Source organism: Loxodonta africana, chromosome 3, assembly GCF_030014295.1.
Source record: "Loxodonta africana isolate mLoxAfr1 chromosome 3, mLoxAfr1.hap2, whole genome shotgun sequence".
Lineage (NCBI taxonomy): Eukaryota > Metazoa > Chordata > Mammalia > Proboscidea > Elephantidae > Loxodonta > Loxodonta africana.
The window spans coordinates 178,880,092-178,895,393 of NC_087344.1; the positions used below are offsets into that span (position 1 = coordinate 178,880,092).

Below are 15,302 nucleotides of genomic sequence, written 5' to 3' on the forward strand. Positions count from 1 at the left end.
CTTCATAAATTCATGTAAATTTGTAGCTTTTAAGGTTTCTTGTATCTAATCTCATTTCCCTCTCTTGGTTGTTAGGGCCAATCTGTTTTATTTGTTCTCCCTACTGTGACCTGCCTCTGCGCTCTCTCCCTCTATCTGCTCATGTGGATATTCCCAACTGGAAGACTGTTGTGTCTCCTCTTCACCAATTCAAATCCTCACCTGCATTTAAAACTATTATGTATGTATAGGGTGACTATGTATCCTACTTTTCCCTGGAATAGCATTTGCACCAGTATTCTTGGCATAACCAATTGGCAGTGCCTCTTTTCTCCCTATTCTCTTGATTTGGACAATGAATTACACTACTTAAAATCAGTACACTTAACCTTTGCATGTGTAATTTTTGAGGAATTTCAGTCTGCACCTCAATGTGCCTCTCTTGCTTTAATGACTATTTTTAACTAATTACTGTTTTTAGTTATTTCATATATGTTTCTCTTGTCTACTCAATTATATCCCAAACTCCTTAGTAGACAATATTTTCTGTTTCCTTGTTGTCTCTGTACCTGATATAGCACTGTGCCTCATGCTGGAGCTTAATCAGTGTTTCTGGAAGGAAATGAAGTACCTGGCCAAGTAAGCAAGCTCAGTGTGTGAAATACCCATTCCTGCTGCTCTGTGTAGGTGAAGTCTTGACAAATGCTTTTGAATGATGGGAATGGCAACTTAGAGTTTTCTCTGAACTTCAGTGGTATACTTAGGTTTTTTTTTTTTTTTTGACTGACCACCAACTGAGATTAGATGCCAGTTGAATGCATACCTCAGCCAGTCTTACCCCAGGATCTTGCTCTATAGTAACACCAATTCCTTTCTATCGCAGACTTAACTCTTCTTCCCTCTTTGTCGTCTCACCTTTGCAGGTACATCGAATGCTCATGATCACTACATCTGCCCTCACCTGTGTTGCGTTTGTTCTGCCTTTTATGTACAGAGGAGGCTGGAGTCGGGTAAGTCTATCCTAAAATAGGATCTTTTTCCATAAATCCATTTTATATAAAAGCAGATTGCTGTTTTCTTCTTTCGTTTTTGAATTCTCTGGTGACTGTTTCACAGGGTTGGGGCTCAGGAATAGAGAGGGCCGGGGGGGAGGTGAAAATGTCAGCGTAGAGTACTTGGTAATGAAGTGTATTTTCAGGCTGCATCGAAATGTTATGCCGGCAATATAGCTTTAGTTAGTTTTTCTCCTACAGTGTTGCTAGTTGTCAAGTTGATTTCAACTCATGGTGACCCCATGTGTGCAGAGTAGAACTGCTCCATAGGGTTTTCAAGGCTGTGACCATTCAGAAGGTCTTCTGAGGCACCTCTAGGTAGATTCGAACCTCCAATCTTTTTGCTAGTAGTCAACGGCTTAACTATTTGCATCACCCAGACCCCTCCTTTTCTCTTGTAGAGTGGCGAAAATTCAAAATGTGATGTCTAAGGAACATGAACAATGCAAATAGTTTCCTCACCTAGTACTTTGAGTATTACATGTTAGTTACATTCCTGCTATGTGACTGGCTGTGCTAATTGCTTTAGATGTGTTATCAAACTGAAGTCTCAAATGAAGTATCAATAATAGTCCCATGTCACAAATGAAGAAACTGAGGCTGACTTTCACATGTTTATCGTTAGCTCATCTCTCTCCCCTGGCTTCAGACTCACACACCTGGCTGTCCTCTCAGGATCTCTATTTGCACATCTATTAGACGTCTCAAATTTAACGTATTTGTGGAATTCCTGATCTTTCCTTCCAGTCCTGCTCCACCTGCTGCCAACCCGGTATTAACTATTAGCAGCTCCATCTTTAGGCCAAATGTTGGGATTATCTTCAATTCCCTTCTCAGACACACCTTATATTCAATCCATCAGGAAATCCTGTTGGCTCTACATTTGAAATATACCCAGATCTGACACTTCTCACTGCCACTGATGCAACCACCTAGATTTGAGCCAGCTTCATTTTTCACTAGGGCTATAGCAGTAGCCACCTAACTGGTCTCCTTCTGTAAATCCTTGCCCATCTACAATCTATTTTCAACAAAGGAGGCAGACTGATTTTTTAAAAAATGTAAATCAAATCACATCATTTCTGTGCTCTAAACTGGTTTCTCAGATGTCTCTCTATTTCACTCAAAGTAAAAGCCGTGGCCCTTCCAATGACCAGATGATTTGGCTCCCAGTTACGTCTCCGAGCTCACCTGTTCCTGCACGCCCTCTAGTCTATCTCACTCCACACTGGCCTCCGTGCTGGCCTGCAGACATGCCGGACTCCTGCTTCCCTGTCTTTGTAAAGAGTCTTCCTTCCACCTGGGCACATGCTTCCTCCACCTCCCCACCTTCTTCAAGTCTGTACTCACATCTTCCCAGTGAGTCCTGCCCTACCCTTTTTTTCCCCTCATAACACTCTTTATGTAATATTATGTCATATAGTTTACTTATTTATTGTTTTTTTATTTAGTTTTTCCACACTAGCATGTAACCTCCTTGAGAGCTGGGATATTTATTGGTACGTTCAGTGATGTATCCTGAGCACCCAGAACATAGCAGGCACTCAGTAAATGCACTCAGTAAATATTTATTGAATGAATGATTAAGGTTTTCAAGAATAAGTGAGGTACCTAAGGTCAGGACCTGTGCTTCCATTGCACTCTTCCAATTTTATAGCCAGTCGGAATTTGATATCAAAATATTTCGGAGGTTGAGCTGGTGCTGTAAGGGCTAAGATGGATGAATCTTGAATCACGGATATTACTAGGACACCTCCCTCCTGCTTTTTAGGCAGTTTATATGTTGGTCAGCCTATTTTTTTTTAAAAGGAAATTATGAAAATTTTCTAATCAAGACATTGGAACCACAGTCAGGTATTTGGGACAAGAGTAATTCTTGTCTTGTAAACTTTGTAGTTTACCAACAAGCCTTTGCAATTTATGAATAGAAAAGTATAAAGGCTAAAGCGTAACTCAAGGACCGGACGACTTGGGTTCAAATCCTGACATCATCACTTATTACCTGGGACACCTTGCGCAAGTTACTTAGCTTCTCTGCCCCTCAGTTTACTCATCTCTAAAATGGGGATAACATAATATCTACCTTATAGGCTTTCATGAGGATTTAGAGTTAATAAACTTAAAGCACTTAGAATAGTTCCTAGCACATACTAAGCACAGATATGAGTTTTGTTTTTGTTTCCATTATTGCTTTTTACTAGATAGAGGCACTTTCCATTTCCAGAGGTTATAATCTTACCTGTGTATAACTGAGTCTATGGTTTGAAGGTGCTTTTACGGTGCTGTTTTGTCAGCCTTTAGTTCCTATTTGCACAGGAATCTTAGTTATCTAGTGCTGCTGTAACAGAAATACCACAAGTGGATGGCTTTAACAAACAGAAATTTATTTTCTGGAAGTCCAGGAGGCTAGAAGTCCAAATTCAGGGTGCCAGCTCTAGGGGAAGGCTTTCTCTCTCCATTGGCTGTTGGGGGGAAGGTCCTTTTCATCAATCTTCACCTGGTCAAGGAGCTTCTCAACACAGGGACCTTGAGTCCAAAGGACGCGCTATTCTCCTGACTGTTGTTTCTTGGTATGAGGTCCTCATGTCTCTCTGCTTGCTTCTCTCTTTTATATCTCAAAAGAGATTGATTTAAGACACAACCTAATTTTGTAGATTGAGTCCTGCCTTGTTAACATACTGTCTCTAATCCTGCCTCATTAACATCATAAGGCAGGATTTATAACGCATAGGAAAATCACACCATATAACAAAATGGTGAACAATCACACAATACTGGGAATTATGGCTGTCTGGGTTATCTAGTGCTGCTATAACAGAAACACCACAAGTGGATGGCTTTAACAAACAAATTTATTCTCTCACAGTCTAGTAAGCTAGCAAGTCTGAGCTCAGGGTGTCAGGCCCAGAGAAAGGCTTTCTCTACCTGTCAGCTCTGGAGGAAGGTCCTTGTCATCAATCTTCCTCCAGCCCAAGAGCTTCTCTGCGCAGGGACTGGGGTCCAAAAAACACACTCTGCTCTTGGCACTACTTTCTGGGTGGTATAAGGTCACCCTGTCTCAGTGCTTGCTTCTCTCTTTTTATCTGAAAAGAGATTGGTTTAAAACACAACCTAATCCTGTGGATTGAGTCCTGCCTCATTAATATAACTGCCACTAATCCCATCTCATTAACATCATAGAGGTAAGATTTGTAACACATCAGATGACAAAATGATGGACAATCACACAATACTGGGAATAATGGACTAGCCAAGGTGACAGATATTTTTGGGGGACACAATTCAGACCATGACAATGGCCTAGCCATATTGACACATATTTTAGGGAGACACAATTCAATCCATAACAGCAGGCTTACTCCCATGTCTCAGAAACCACTGTATTCCTGTTCTAGGTCACAGATCTTGGGTCTCACCGACCATGGAAGTCAGTGACAACAGATCGTGGCATACTATTTCTCCATCTAAACATGTTACAGGATAGAATGTCTTCTTAGTCCTCCCCATAAGTTCTTAGGTAAAATCCTTGTACAAAGTGCCCTGATCCAACTGTCCACTGTTTTGAGCCGGTGTACAAAATAAGAGAGAAGTATAGCAGAAACTGTTGAGATACCATGTTGGTGTCTTTTCTTGGGTTAGACCTTCATTCTGAACAGGGGAGATAAGATTTTAATACAGTCGCTATAGAGGTTATTCACTTAATCAGTAAATGTTTCTTGAGTGAATAAGACTTTGTTGTTAAACACTGGGGTTACAAGGAACCATAGAGAACCTACAGCTCAGGGAAGCAAAGAGATCTAAACTAATAGTTACAACATACTGGGATGATTGCTCTCCAGTTGTGGATACCAGTTAGTCTTAGTTGGGCTACAAGTGGCTGTCCTGGTGTTGGTGGTCTTCTGACATCCTGGTGGGGGAGTGGCGGCATTGTGTACATGGATTCCACCATGCCACTTACATACTTTGTGGCCTTAAACACACTCTTTGGCCGCTGAACCTCAGTTCTCCCATTTGTAAAATTAGGATGTTGATAACCAACCATCAAGCATTGTAACGAGGGTTAGTGATAATGCATGTAAAGTATGTGCCTGAAACAAAGTAGACTCTCAGTGATTGGTGTCTATTATTATTAAATATTTAAAGCCATGAAAAAAACATTAAAAATTGTGTGCATGTATTATTTTTCACTCGAGGACTTAAATTGTTGGGAAAGAGTGAGACCATAAAATGATGTAATTTTGTTTAGCATGCAGGTTATCACCCATACCTTGGTTGTATGGTGATGACTTTAGCAGTTCTTCAGCCTCTTCTGGCAGCCTTCAGGCCACCTATACACGACCCAAGGTATGTATAGCTTTTATTTATAAATGTTCTTGATGTGGATATCATTAGTTGGCAAACTCTATTTTCAAGTAGTGGAAAAATTTGTAAAATTCAGTAACAAATTTTATTTTCTTTGAAATAACTTTAAGATGTATTTCAGATATATAATTCATAGGCAGTAAGGGAAATACTGCTTTTTATTCTCTTGGGAGTTAATTGTAATTCTGTTACTTTTAAGGATACTGACTGGTTCTTTATTTTGGTAGAAGACAAATGTTTAACTGGACTCATTGGAGCATAGGAACAGCTGCTAGAATAATAGCGGGTAAGTCATTGCAATGCCACTTGTATAGTTGCTGGATGTTTATATTATACATTGTAATTTGGTTTAAATGATTTTTAGATCCATTAATAATTGGAATAATTGGTTGTTGAGGAGAAATCAGCCTTAAACACTGAAATCCAGAAAGTAATTTCTGGAGGTAACTATTTAAGTCATTATTTCAGTTTTAGGTTTAAGGTTTTTTAAATGTCTTTAAAACTCTCTTCTTAAGACTTCTTAGCATTTGACTTTTCCAGAAGAATAAGGTATGCTGATGGCCCAGCATTTGAGTAGCTCAAATTGCAAACTGTTTGCTAGTTGGACTGAGGCGGGCCGTCAGGTCCAAGTCCATCATCATATCCACGTGGCTTGTGCCTTCCAGGATTCGGTGGTTCTCAAAAGTCAAGCGTGATTACCAGTACCTTTTGATGCCATATGTAATAAACACTAAAGCAGGCAGCTCCTACCTTAACATTTCTGTAGTCTGTGGGGATTCTTCTTGGAAAGGGGGGTGGTGGTATGAGCAACAATGGTTCCTATACTTTTCTCTCTTCCTCCATTGCAGAATTAAAAATTTTTAGGAAGGCTGGGTACCTCTCTTTTAGCAATTGGTTGGTCACAATTATAATTTCCCATCTTACCCGATAAAATAGTCTTATAATTAAAAAAAGACTAAACCTCTTGGTCTTAAATATGAATCTTATTCATTTAATGAGCTCCTTTAATATGTTTTCTTGATATAATACACACACACACACACATACACACACTCTTCTCTGTTGGTAGGACTATATTTAAATATATATATATATATTTTTAAACTTAGTGGCAGCAATGTTCCTTGGAATGGATTTACCAGGGCTGAATCTTCCGAAACCCTGGAAAACCTATGCGATGATTGGATTTGTAGCCTGGCATGTTGGAACAGAGATTGTTCTGGAGATACACGCTTACCGACTCACTCGGAAAGGTAACCTGTTCAAAAAGCCATGTTATGTAGAATCCCATTTCTATACATATTGAAATTTAATTAAATAATTTCCTGATACACATGGTTGAATATTACATGGTAGCTCACTAAAAATCTCTGTTGTGATTACTCAGCCAGTGGTAGAAATTGTAGAAAGTTTCTGCCTTTATTCTTTACATTCATTCGTATTAGAATTTGTGAGTAAAATATAAGGAAAAGGTATTAGGGTAGAAGGCTTCTTTGTAAGTACTTCTTTTTTGCATGCTAGTCTGAGTTGGTGGTAGGACACACTGAGAATCCTGAATGCTTGGAGCTGAGGGAACCCTAAGATGGGAGAAGAGGAGGTACCCCAAATCAGCCTAGGGCAGAGCTGCAGGCATATTTCACCTATTTGGCAAACTTACTGTGGACTGTTACTCAGGTTGCCATATACATAGATAGATTGGAAGGACCTACCTTGCCTATACTCTTTAAGAGCAGGGCCAGTTTTGGTCTTAGTATCAAGAAGGGTCAGGATACCAACAGCCTCATGAGGAGTAGGGCGATTAATAGAGAGTGGATGACCTCACTAGCTTGGATTCTAGGCTAAGTGTCCTCTGGGTCCTATTTGGTTTTCAGTCTCCAAAATGGTAGATGAAAGTGTTCTTCTAAATACAAAAGCTCTTTGTGGCCTAGTATACATGTGAACCCAGGATTCTGGCTGGCTTGGTAGGAAATACCTGTCCTGCCCTTTTTGGTTTTTGATCGGGCAACAGACTTGGAGCTTTTGATGACCAATGAATTATAGCTTGCTGTTCAAAATATTTCTATACTGAAAATTTGGAATGCAAGGATTTTGATGCGGTGTTTATTGACTAGAAAAAGAGAGCATATTTCCCTTGACGAGTGTGTGCTATCTGAATTTGTGAGAGCCATAAATATTCAGGAAGCTTGGAAGTGGCCGTAGTGGGAGAATTTACACCCTGGAAATTGGCAAATGTTACAAATTAAGTTTTTTGGGGGGAAGGGGAGTGGGAGGGAAAAGAGTTAGTTTACCTGCATACCACTGACCTTCATAAACTTATGTTGTTCTTGACAGTTGAAATATTGGATGATACTAGAATTCAGATCCTTCAGTCATTTACTGCTGCTGAAGCCGAAGTAAGTCCCTCTTTTCTTGCTTAATGACACAGGCCTCAATGGTGGTAGTTTCTTTCATGTGTCAATTTTTTTTTCAGGGTCATACATTTAAAAAGGCGGTGTTAGCAATTTACATCTGGGGAAATGTGACTTTTCTCGTGATATTCTTATCTGCAATCAACCAGCTATAAGCACATCAAGAACATGGATTTGTTTTGCAGACCAGGTGATAATTATCATCCAGCTAAAGAAACTTGAAGCTTGCGCCGACTGCCTCGAGCATATTCTTGAATTCTAACTTGGAAGGTGAGGGTCATGTTTATGGAAGCATTCTGAAGCCTGGCCTGTAGAGATCAGCATTCAACAGATTTCCGTGGATTATAAAAGGATGTCAAGCCTTTCTGTGTAATTCTGGGTCTTAAAGGGAGGGCTGTTCTTGACGAGAAGTTGCTCTCAAATACTTTCTCTGCCACGTTTTTAAGAATGTTAGCATTTCAGAAAATAAATAAGACCCATTGAGAAAACAGAAAACTAAATCTGTCATCAGGATGAAAAGGAGATTCTTTTTTTTTTTGCAGTATTAAGACTGCAAAGGTGCTGTGGTACATTAAAGAAAACACTTTTTTTTAAATTAGTTTATCTAAATGGCCCTTTTTAGGACTTTACAAAAAACCATGTTTTTCAGTCCAGTGTTTTAGACACGTCATTTGCTCTGTGTATGTTGTTACTTCTCTGGTAAAAATGGAGGTGGGGCAGACACCATTGTGAGTTCATTCACATTTTAAATATATTATAAATATTATAATTTATTTCTTAGGAATGAAATGCAAGTATTCTTCTTCTGCTTAGAAATCCTTTTATATATATTCATTTAGGGACCTGAAATGACATATCATATATTAATTGCCTTGAGTATAAGATTTAAATCCTGTAGCATACGGAGGTTGTAGACTTGCATTTCAAAATTAATAAAACTCACCCATGTAAACATATCTAACAGTTACTCTTTTTCCTTACCGAAATAAAGTAAAATGGGTGATTCTGCTTTGTCAGCTGTTCCTGATGTCCTAAGGAATCAGAGTGATCAGTGTTGTTTTCCTTTCTACTCCAATTGTTTATGGTTAGGTCTTGTATTTGCTATGAGGATTTCTAGCCAATGGGTGGCGCTATGATACCGAAGTAACTGCTGTGTTCCTGTTTCCTTGTGATTTATTTTTAGTACTTAAATAACATCATGGTGTTTCTCTTAAATTCCCTTAAATTCCACCAACTCTTCTTTGTCTTCATTTAAAAAATTTCTACATGATTTTATTTTTTGGGTCAGAGTTACAGGGTAGAAACTCAAATTAGGGACCAGAGTTGTTCTTTTCTGGTTTCATTTTTATCGTTTGTTTGTTGTCTAACCATAATTATTTATAACAATTGTTTAATATTTTCATTTATATTCTTCTGACCCTGTCACAAATGAATATAACTATACTAGGCAAAGGAAGCAGCAAACCCAGGCATTCTTAAAATAAAAAAGTTTAGGGAGTCATACTTGCCTATTCCTTAATTGTTATTCCTGGTTATGTTATAGTTTCTGTGTGGTCCAAGGACCTAATTTCTATCTGGTATAAATAATAGTCTCAGCTATGTATCCTACATATTTTACTGCATAAAATGATATGCAATTTTTGTATTTATTCCTTCTGTAGGTCTTTATCATAAGAAGTTTAGGATTTAGATGTGAACTTTCTGTGTTCATGTTTTATAAGTGCCAGGGTTTTTTCCTTACTGTCTAAGTTTTCCATTTGATTGTCTTTATTGAAAAAACACCTAGTATAGCAAATACTAAACACTAAACTATTTTCTTCCAGTTCCTTATAGAAAGCATCTTAAAGGTTAATACATTTCTCTTAATAAATTATATTCTATGCCTGACAAGGAAAAATTCTGTTAAGCGAAAGATGAGCCTTGGTGTGTTTGGTTTTCAAAATATGTGAACTTCCTGGACTTCCAGTGCTAAGCCTAAGATATTTTAACTTCTTCTTTTTCACTTATTCATCTGTTGGCACTCTTTTTTTATAATTAATTTTATTTTGTTTTTGAGAATATACACAGCAGATCCCATACCAATTCAACAATTTCTACCTGTACAATTCATTGACACTGATTACATTCTTTAAGTTATGCAACCATCCTCACCCTTCTTTTCTGAATTGTTCCTCCTCCACTACCATAAACTCACTGCTCCCTAAGTTTCCTATCTAATCTATCTATTGTCAGTTTGAACCCATATAGATAGTTCTTGAAAGAACAATACTCAAGGCAGACATTCTTTGCTAGTTAAGCTAAGCTATTGTTTGGTTTAAGACTTCAGGGGAAAGTATTCTTTGATGGTTATAAGGGTGGGGAGGGGTGGGGAGGGAAATTCGCTAACTAGATAATAGACAAGGATCCTCTTTGGTGAAGGAAAGACAACATGCAATACAGGAGAAGTCAACACAACTGGACCAAAGCAAAAGCTAAGAAGTTTCCTGCACACATCCAAACACTTCGAGGGACAAAGCAGCTGGGTTTGGGGCTTAGGGACCATAGTTTCAGGGGACATCTAAGTCAAATGGCATAATAAAGTTTATTAAGAAAATTGTTCAGCACCCCACTTTGGTGAGTGGCGAGCAGCCATCTAAGATGCACCCGTTGGTCCCAACCCACTTGGAGCAAAGGAGAATGAAGAACACCAAAGACACAAGGAAAACATTAGCCTAAGAGACCAAAGGGCCACATAAACCAGAGACTCTACCAGCCTGAGACCAGAAGAACTAGATGGTGCCTTGCTACCACCAATGACTGCCCTGACAGGAAACACAACAGAGAATCCCTGACGGAGCAGGAGAAAAGCGTGGAGCAGAACTCAAATCATGTAAAGAAACCAGATTTAATGGTCTGAAAGAGACTGGAGGAACCCCTGAAACCATGGCCCCTGGATGCTTTGTTAACCCAGAACTGAAGCCCACTCTTCAGACAAAAATCAGCAGGACTATAAAACAAAATAATGCACGTGAGGAGTGCGCTTCGTAGTTAAATCAGATACACAAGACCAAATGGACGACCCCTGTCTGGAGGCAGGATGAGAAGGCAGGAGGGGACAGGAACTGGTTGAATGGACACAGGGAACCTGGGGTGGAAAGGGGGAGTGTGCTGTCACATTGTGGAGATTGCAACTAATGTCACAAAACAATATGTGTATACATTTTTGTATGAGAAATTAATTTGAGCTGTAAACTTTCACCTAAAGCACAATTTAAAAAACAAACAAAAAAGACTCCGGGAAATATTTTTGGTTTAAGGTTTAAAGATTTTCTCAGGACAATAGTTTTGAGAGTTCATCCAGCCTCCGTAACTCCAGAAAGCCAGGAGTCCATGAGAATTTGAAATTCTGTTCTGCAATTTTACTCCTTTTGATCAGGATCCTTCTATAGAATCTTTGATCAAACATTCAGTAGTGGTAGCCCAAAAAAAAAAAAAAACAAGTCTGTTGCCATTGAGTTGGTTCTGACTCATAGCCAGGCACCAACCAGTTCTTCTGGTCTCATGGCAAAGGAGGCAGTTGTTCATGGAGGCAATTAGCCACATATTCCATTTCCTCCTCGTATTCCTGATTCTCCTTCATCTGTTGCTCCAGGGGAATAGAGACCAATTGTGGTGCTTTGGATGGCTGCTTGCAAGCTTTTAAGACCCCAGGCACTATATAATGATCTAGGATATAGAACAGAAACACTAAACAAGATATTAGGCCAATTAACTGGGATAGCCATGAAACCACGACCCTAAACCTCCAGACCAAGAAACCAAGTCCCATAAGGTGTTTAGTTGTACGTAAGCAGCCTCAGCATCTTCACTCATCTTCATTTGTAAAGAGCATTCTGGCTGTACTTCCAAGACAGATTTGTTTGTTCTTCTGGCAATCCATGGTATATTCAATATTCTTATTTAACTCCATAATTTAAAGACATCAATTCTTCTTTGGTCTTCCTTTTTCATTGTCCAGCTTTCGCATACATATGAGACAATTGAAAATACCATGGCTTGGGTCAGGTGCACCTTACTCCTGAGAGTGACATCTTTGCTTTTTAACACTTTAAAAAGGTCTTTTGCAGCAGATTTGCTCAATGCAATGCATCATCTGATTTCTTGACTGCTGCTTCCATGGGCACTGATTGAAGATCTAAGTAAAATAAAATGCTTGACGACTTCAATACTTCCTCGTTTCTTATAATGGTCCTTATTCGTCCAGTTGTGAAGATTTTTTGTTTTCTTTATGTTAAGGTGTAACCCATACTGAAGCTTGTAGTCTTTGATCTTCATCAGTTAAGTGTTCAGATCCTCTTCGTTTTCAGCAAGCAAGGTTGTGTCATCAGCATATATTGATGCCGTTAAAATTGGAGTTGGTGTTTTATCTTATTTTCCAATTTTTCATTGTTAGTATATAAAGATAAAATTGATCTTTCTATATTGACTTTGCATCCTACAACTCTGTTAAATTTACTTAGTAGTTGTAGTCATCGTTTTGTTTTAATATTCCTTAGGATTATCTTGAACAAAGACCTTTGTTCTTTTTTTTTTTTTTTTCCGTTTTTTCTTTTCACCAGTGTACGCAATAAATAGAATGTCAGCCAAAAGTGACGTGTGCACCTAGTTGGCATCTGCTGCACCTTCCTTTTTCCCCCGCATCCTGGAGGGGGGCAGGATGTGGAGGGTTGAGTGTGTGTACCATTTAACACACATTAGAGCCAAACCAACACTGGAACAACAAGACACAATCTGGAGGAGTTTTAAAATCCTGATAAAAACCAAAGAAGTACTAAAATAGATTTGATTCATTTATTTGATAACTTCTACTAGAGGCTACCCATGCCCTTCAGATTGAATTCCAAAGACCACAAAATAATAAAAATCAAAATGGCTTCAGTTATGAGTGTTAACGCTAGCCATACTTTTCTAGAATTCATTTCTTTTTGTTTGTTTTTTGAAAAACATGCTTATCTTTATGGAGGATTCCTTTTTTAAGAAGAAAACTTATGATTTTACTCATCGCTGTTGGCAACATTGCTGAAGATATAAAGACATTTAGTTTGATGTAACGATGACTCCTACCAAAAGAAATTTTAAAAATACACAGATTGTTAAATATTTAGGAATATGTTTAATGAAAGGTGTGCAAGATCTGTACATTAAACACCACAAAGTATTGCTGAGTGTCTTGGTCATCTAGCGCTGCTGTAACAGAAATACCACAAGTGGATGGCTTTAACAGAGAGAAATTTATTGCCTCACAGTCCAGTAGGCTAGAAGTCCGAATTCAGGGCGCCAGCTCCAGGGAAAGGCTTTCTCTCTCTGTTAGCTCTGGAGAAAGGTCTTTGTCATCAGTCTTCACTTGGTCTGGGAGTATCTCAGCGCAGGAACCTCAGGTCCAAAGGACACGCTCTGCTCCTGGCTCTGCTTTTTTGGTGGTATGAGGTTCCCTACTCTCTGCTTGTGTCTCTTTCCTTTTATCTCTTGTAAGATAAAAGGTGGTGCAGGCCACACCCCAGGGAAGCTCCTTTACTTTGGATCAGAGATGTGGCCTGAGCCAGGGTGTTACATCCCACCCTAATCCTCTTTAACCACAGGCAGAGATTATGATTTATAACATAGGAAAATCACAAAAATGGAGGACAACCACACAGGGCCTAACCAAGTTGACACATATTTTGGGGGGACACGATTCAATCCATTACGCTGAAGGAAGTTAGAGTTGACTTCGATAAATAGATGGGTATGGATATGTCCAGGGATTGTCAAACTTAATATTATTAAAATAGAAATTCTTTCCATATTCATCTATAAATTCAACTAAATCCCAATCAAAATTCTAGCAGGCTCATTTGATGGGACTGACAAATTGTTTTTAAAATTCCTATGGAAAGACAAAATATTTTAAATGACCAAAACTATTTTTAAAAAGAACACAAAGTAGCAACAAGCATATTTAGCACCCAGAGGTTGGTTTCTCCTTGCAGAAATGACTGATTTAAGGACTGGGGCAGGATATAGATGAGTCTGTAGCATTGTATAGTGACAAAGTATGGAAGAGGGAAAGACAATTTTGATAGGGATATATCAAAGGATCAAGGGCATCAACTGAGCTGCCAGTGACCAAAGCTGGAATGATTTGAGCAATGAAAAAATTATGGTGGGTTACAACTCAAATACAAATCAAACATCCACGAGTCCACACTGGGTTAAATAATTAATCAATCGATCTCCTGTGCAGAAGAAAGCCAAATAATTTACACAGATACCCCCAAATAGGGGCAACATAACTCCCTATTTTTCATTTTTCCTAAATTTTATTTATTGCTGTGAATATACACAGCAAAACATACACCAACTCAACAGTTCCTACATGTACAATTGATGACATTGTTCAAGTTGCACAACAATTCTCTCCTGAGTTGTTCTTCCCTCATTAATGTAAACTCACTGTCTCCTTAGGTTCCTATCTAATCTTTTGAGTTGTTGTTGATTTGATTTCGTATAGATAATTCCTAAAAGAGCATAATGTTCAAGGCAGACATTCTTTACTAGTTAAGCTAAACAAATTGTTAAGTTTTAAGAGGACGTCAGGATATTGTTGGTTTAAGGTTTAAAGATTATCTCAGAACAATAGTTTCAGGGATCTATCCACCCTCCATGGCTTCAGAAAGTCTACAGTTCATGAGAATTTGAAATTCTGTATTATCCCTCGTTTGATCAGGATGCTTCTATGGAATCTTTGATCAGAATGTTCAATAACGGTAGCTGGGTACCATCCATTTCTTCTGGTCTCATGGTAAAGAAGGTAGTTGTTCATAAAAAAAAAAAAAAAGTTGTTCATAGAGGCACATTATTAGGCCAATTAACTGGTATGTCCCATGAAACCATGACCCTAAACCTTCAAGGAACCAAATCTCATGAGGTGTTTGGTTGTACATAAGCAGCCTCATAACTGTCTACCTCTTAAATGTGGGCTGAACATTCCAAAAAGTTCAACATAGAAAGGGGGAAAAAAGAATAACTTTATTGTGGAGAAACTTGACAAATGAGCCCTCAGCCAGGTGATCAAGGCCAACATCAGCAGTCAAATCATGTTGCTACTATGTACCCTTGATATCATGTGATGAAAATGGTACTTTACCTCTGTAGTCTTGCTCCCCCAAACCCGTAAGCGCAGTATAATCATGAGAAAAAATCATACAAATTTCAATAGAGGAGCATTCCACAAAAAATTGTGAGGACCAGTCTCAAAATTGCCAAGGCCATCAAAAGCAAGGAAAGTGTGAGAAACTGTTGCAGTGAAGAAGAGTCTAAGGAGACATGACAACTAAATGTAACCTGGATGGGATCCTAGAACAGAAAATGGATATTAGGCAAAAACTAAGGAAATCTGAATAAACTGTTGATTTTAGTTAATAATAATGTATCACTATTGGTTCATTAAGGAGCCCTGTGGCACAGCTGCTAAGTGAAAGGT

At 38.6% G+C, this 15,302-nt stretch overlaps 1 protein-coding gene across 2 annotated transcripts in view; it reads left to right on the top strand.

Annotated features, from left to right (window-relative positions):
- FRRS1 (ferric chelate reductase 1) overlaps positions 1-12,326 on the top strand; it is a 61,881-nt gene extending 49,555 nt beyond the window's left edge. The window contains exons 11-16 of one of the 2 annotated variants that reach the window (XM_023547410.2): positions 903-989; positions 5,278-5,375; positions 5,621-5,679; positions 6,503-6,646; positions 7,725-7,786; positions 7,864-12,326. In XM_023547410.2, coding sequence (XP_023403178.1) covers positions 903-989; positions 5,278-5,375; positions 5,621-5,679; positions 6,503-6,646; positions 7,725-7,786; positions 7,864-7,956 — 543 coding nt within the window. In that variant the 3' untranslated portion in view covers positions 7,957-12,326. Of the gene's footprint in view, positions 1-902; positions 990-5,277; positions 5,376-5,592; positions 5,680-6,502; positions 6,647-7,724; positions 7,787-7,863 lie in introns of those variants that run through there. The other variant, XM_064282498.1, reaches the window with a different exon arrangement.
- The last annotated feature ends 2,976 nt before the right edge of the window (positions 12,327-15,302 follow it).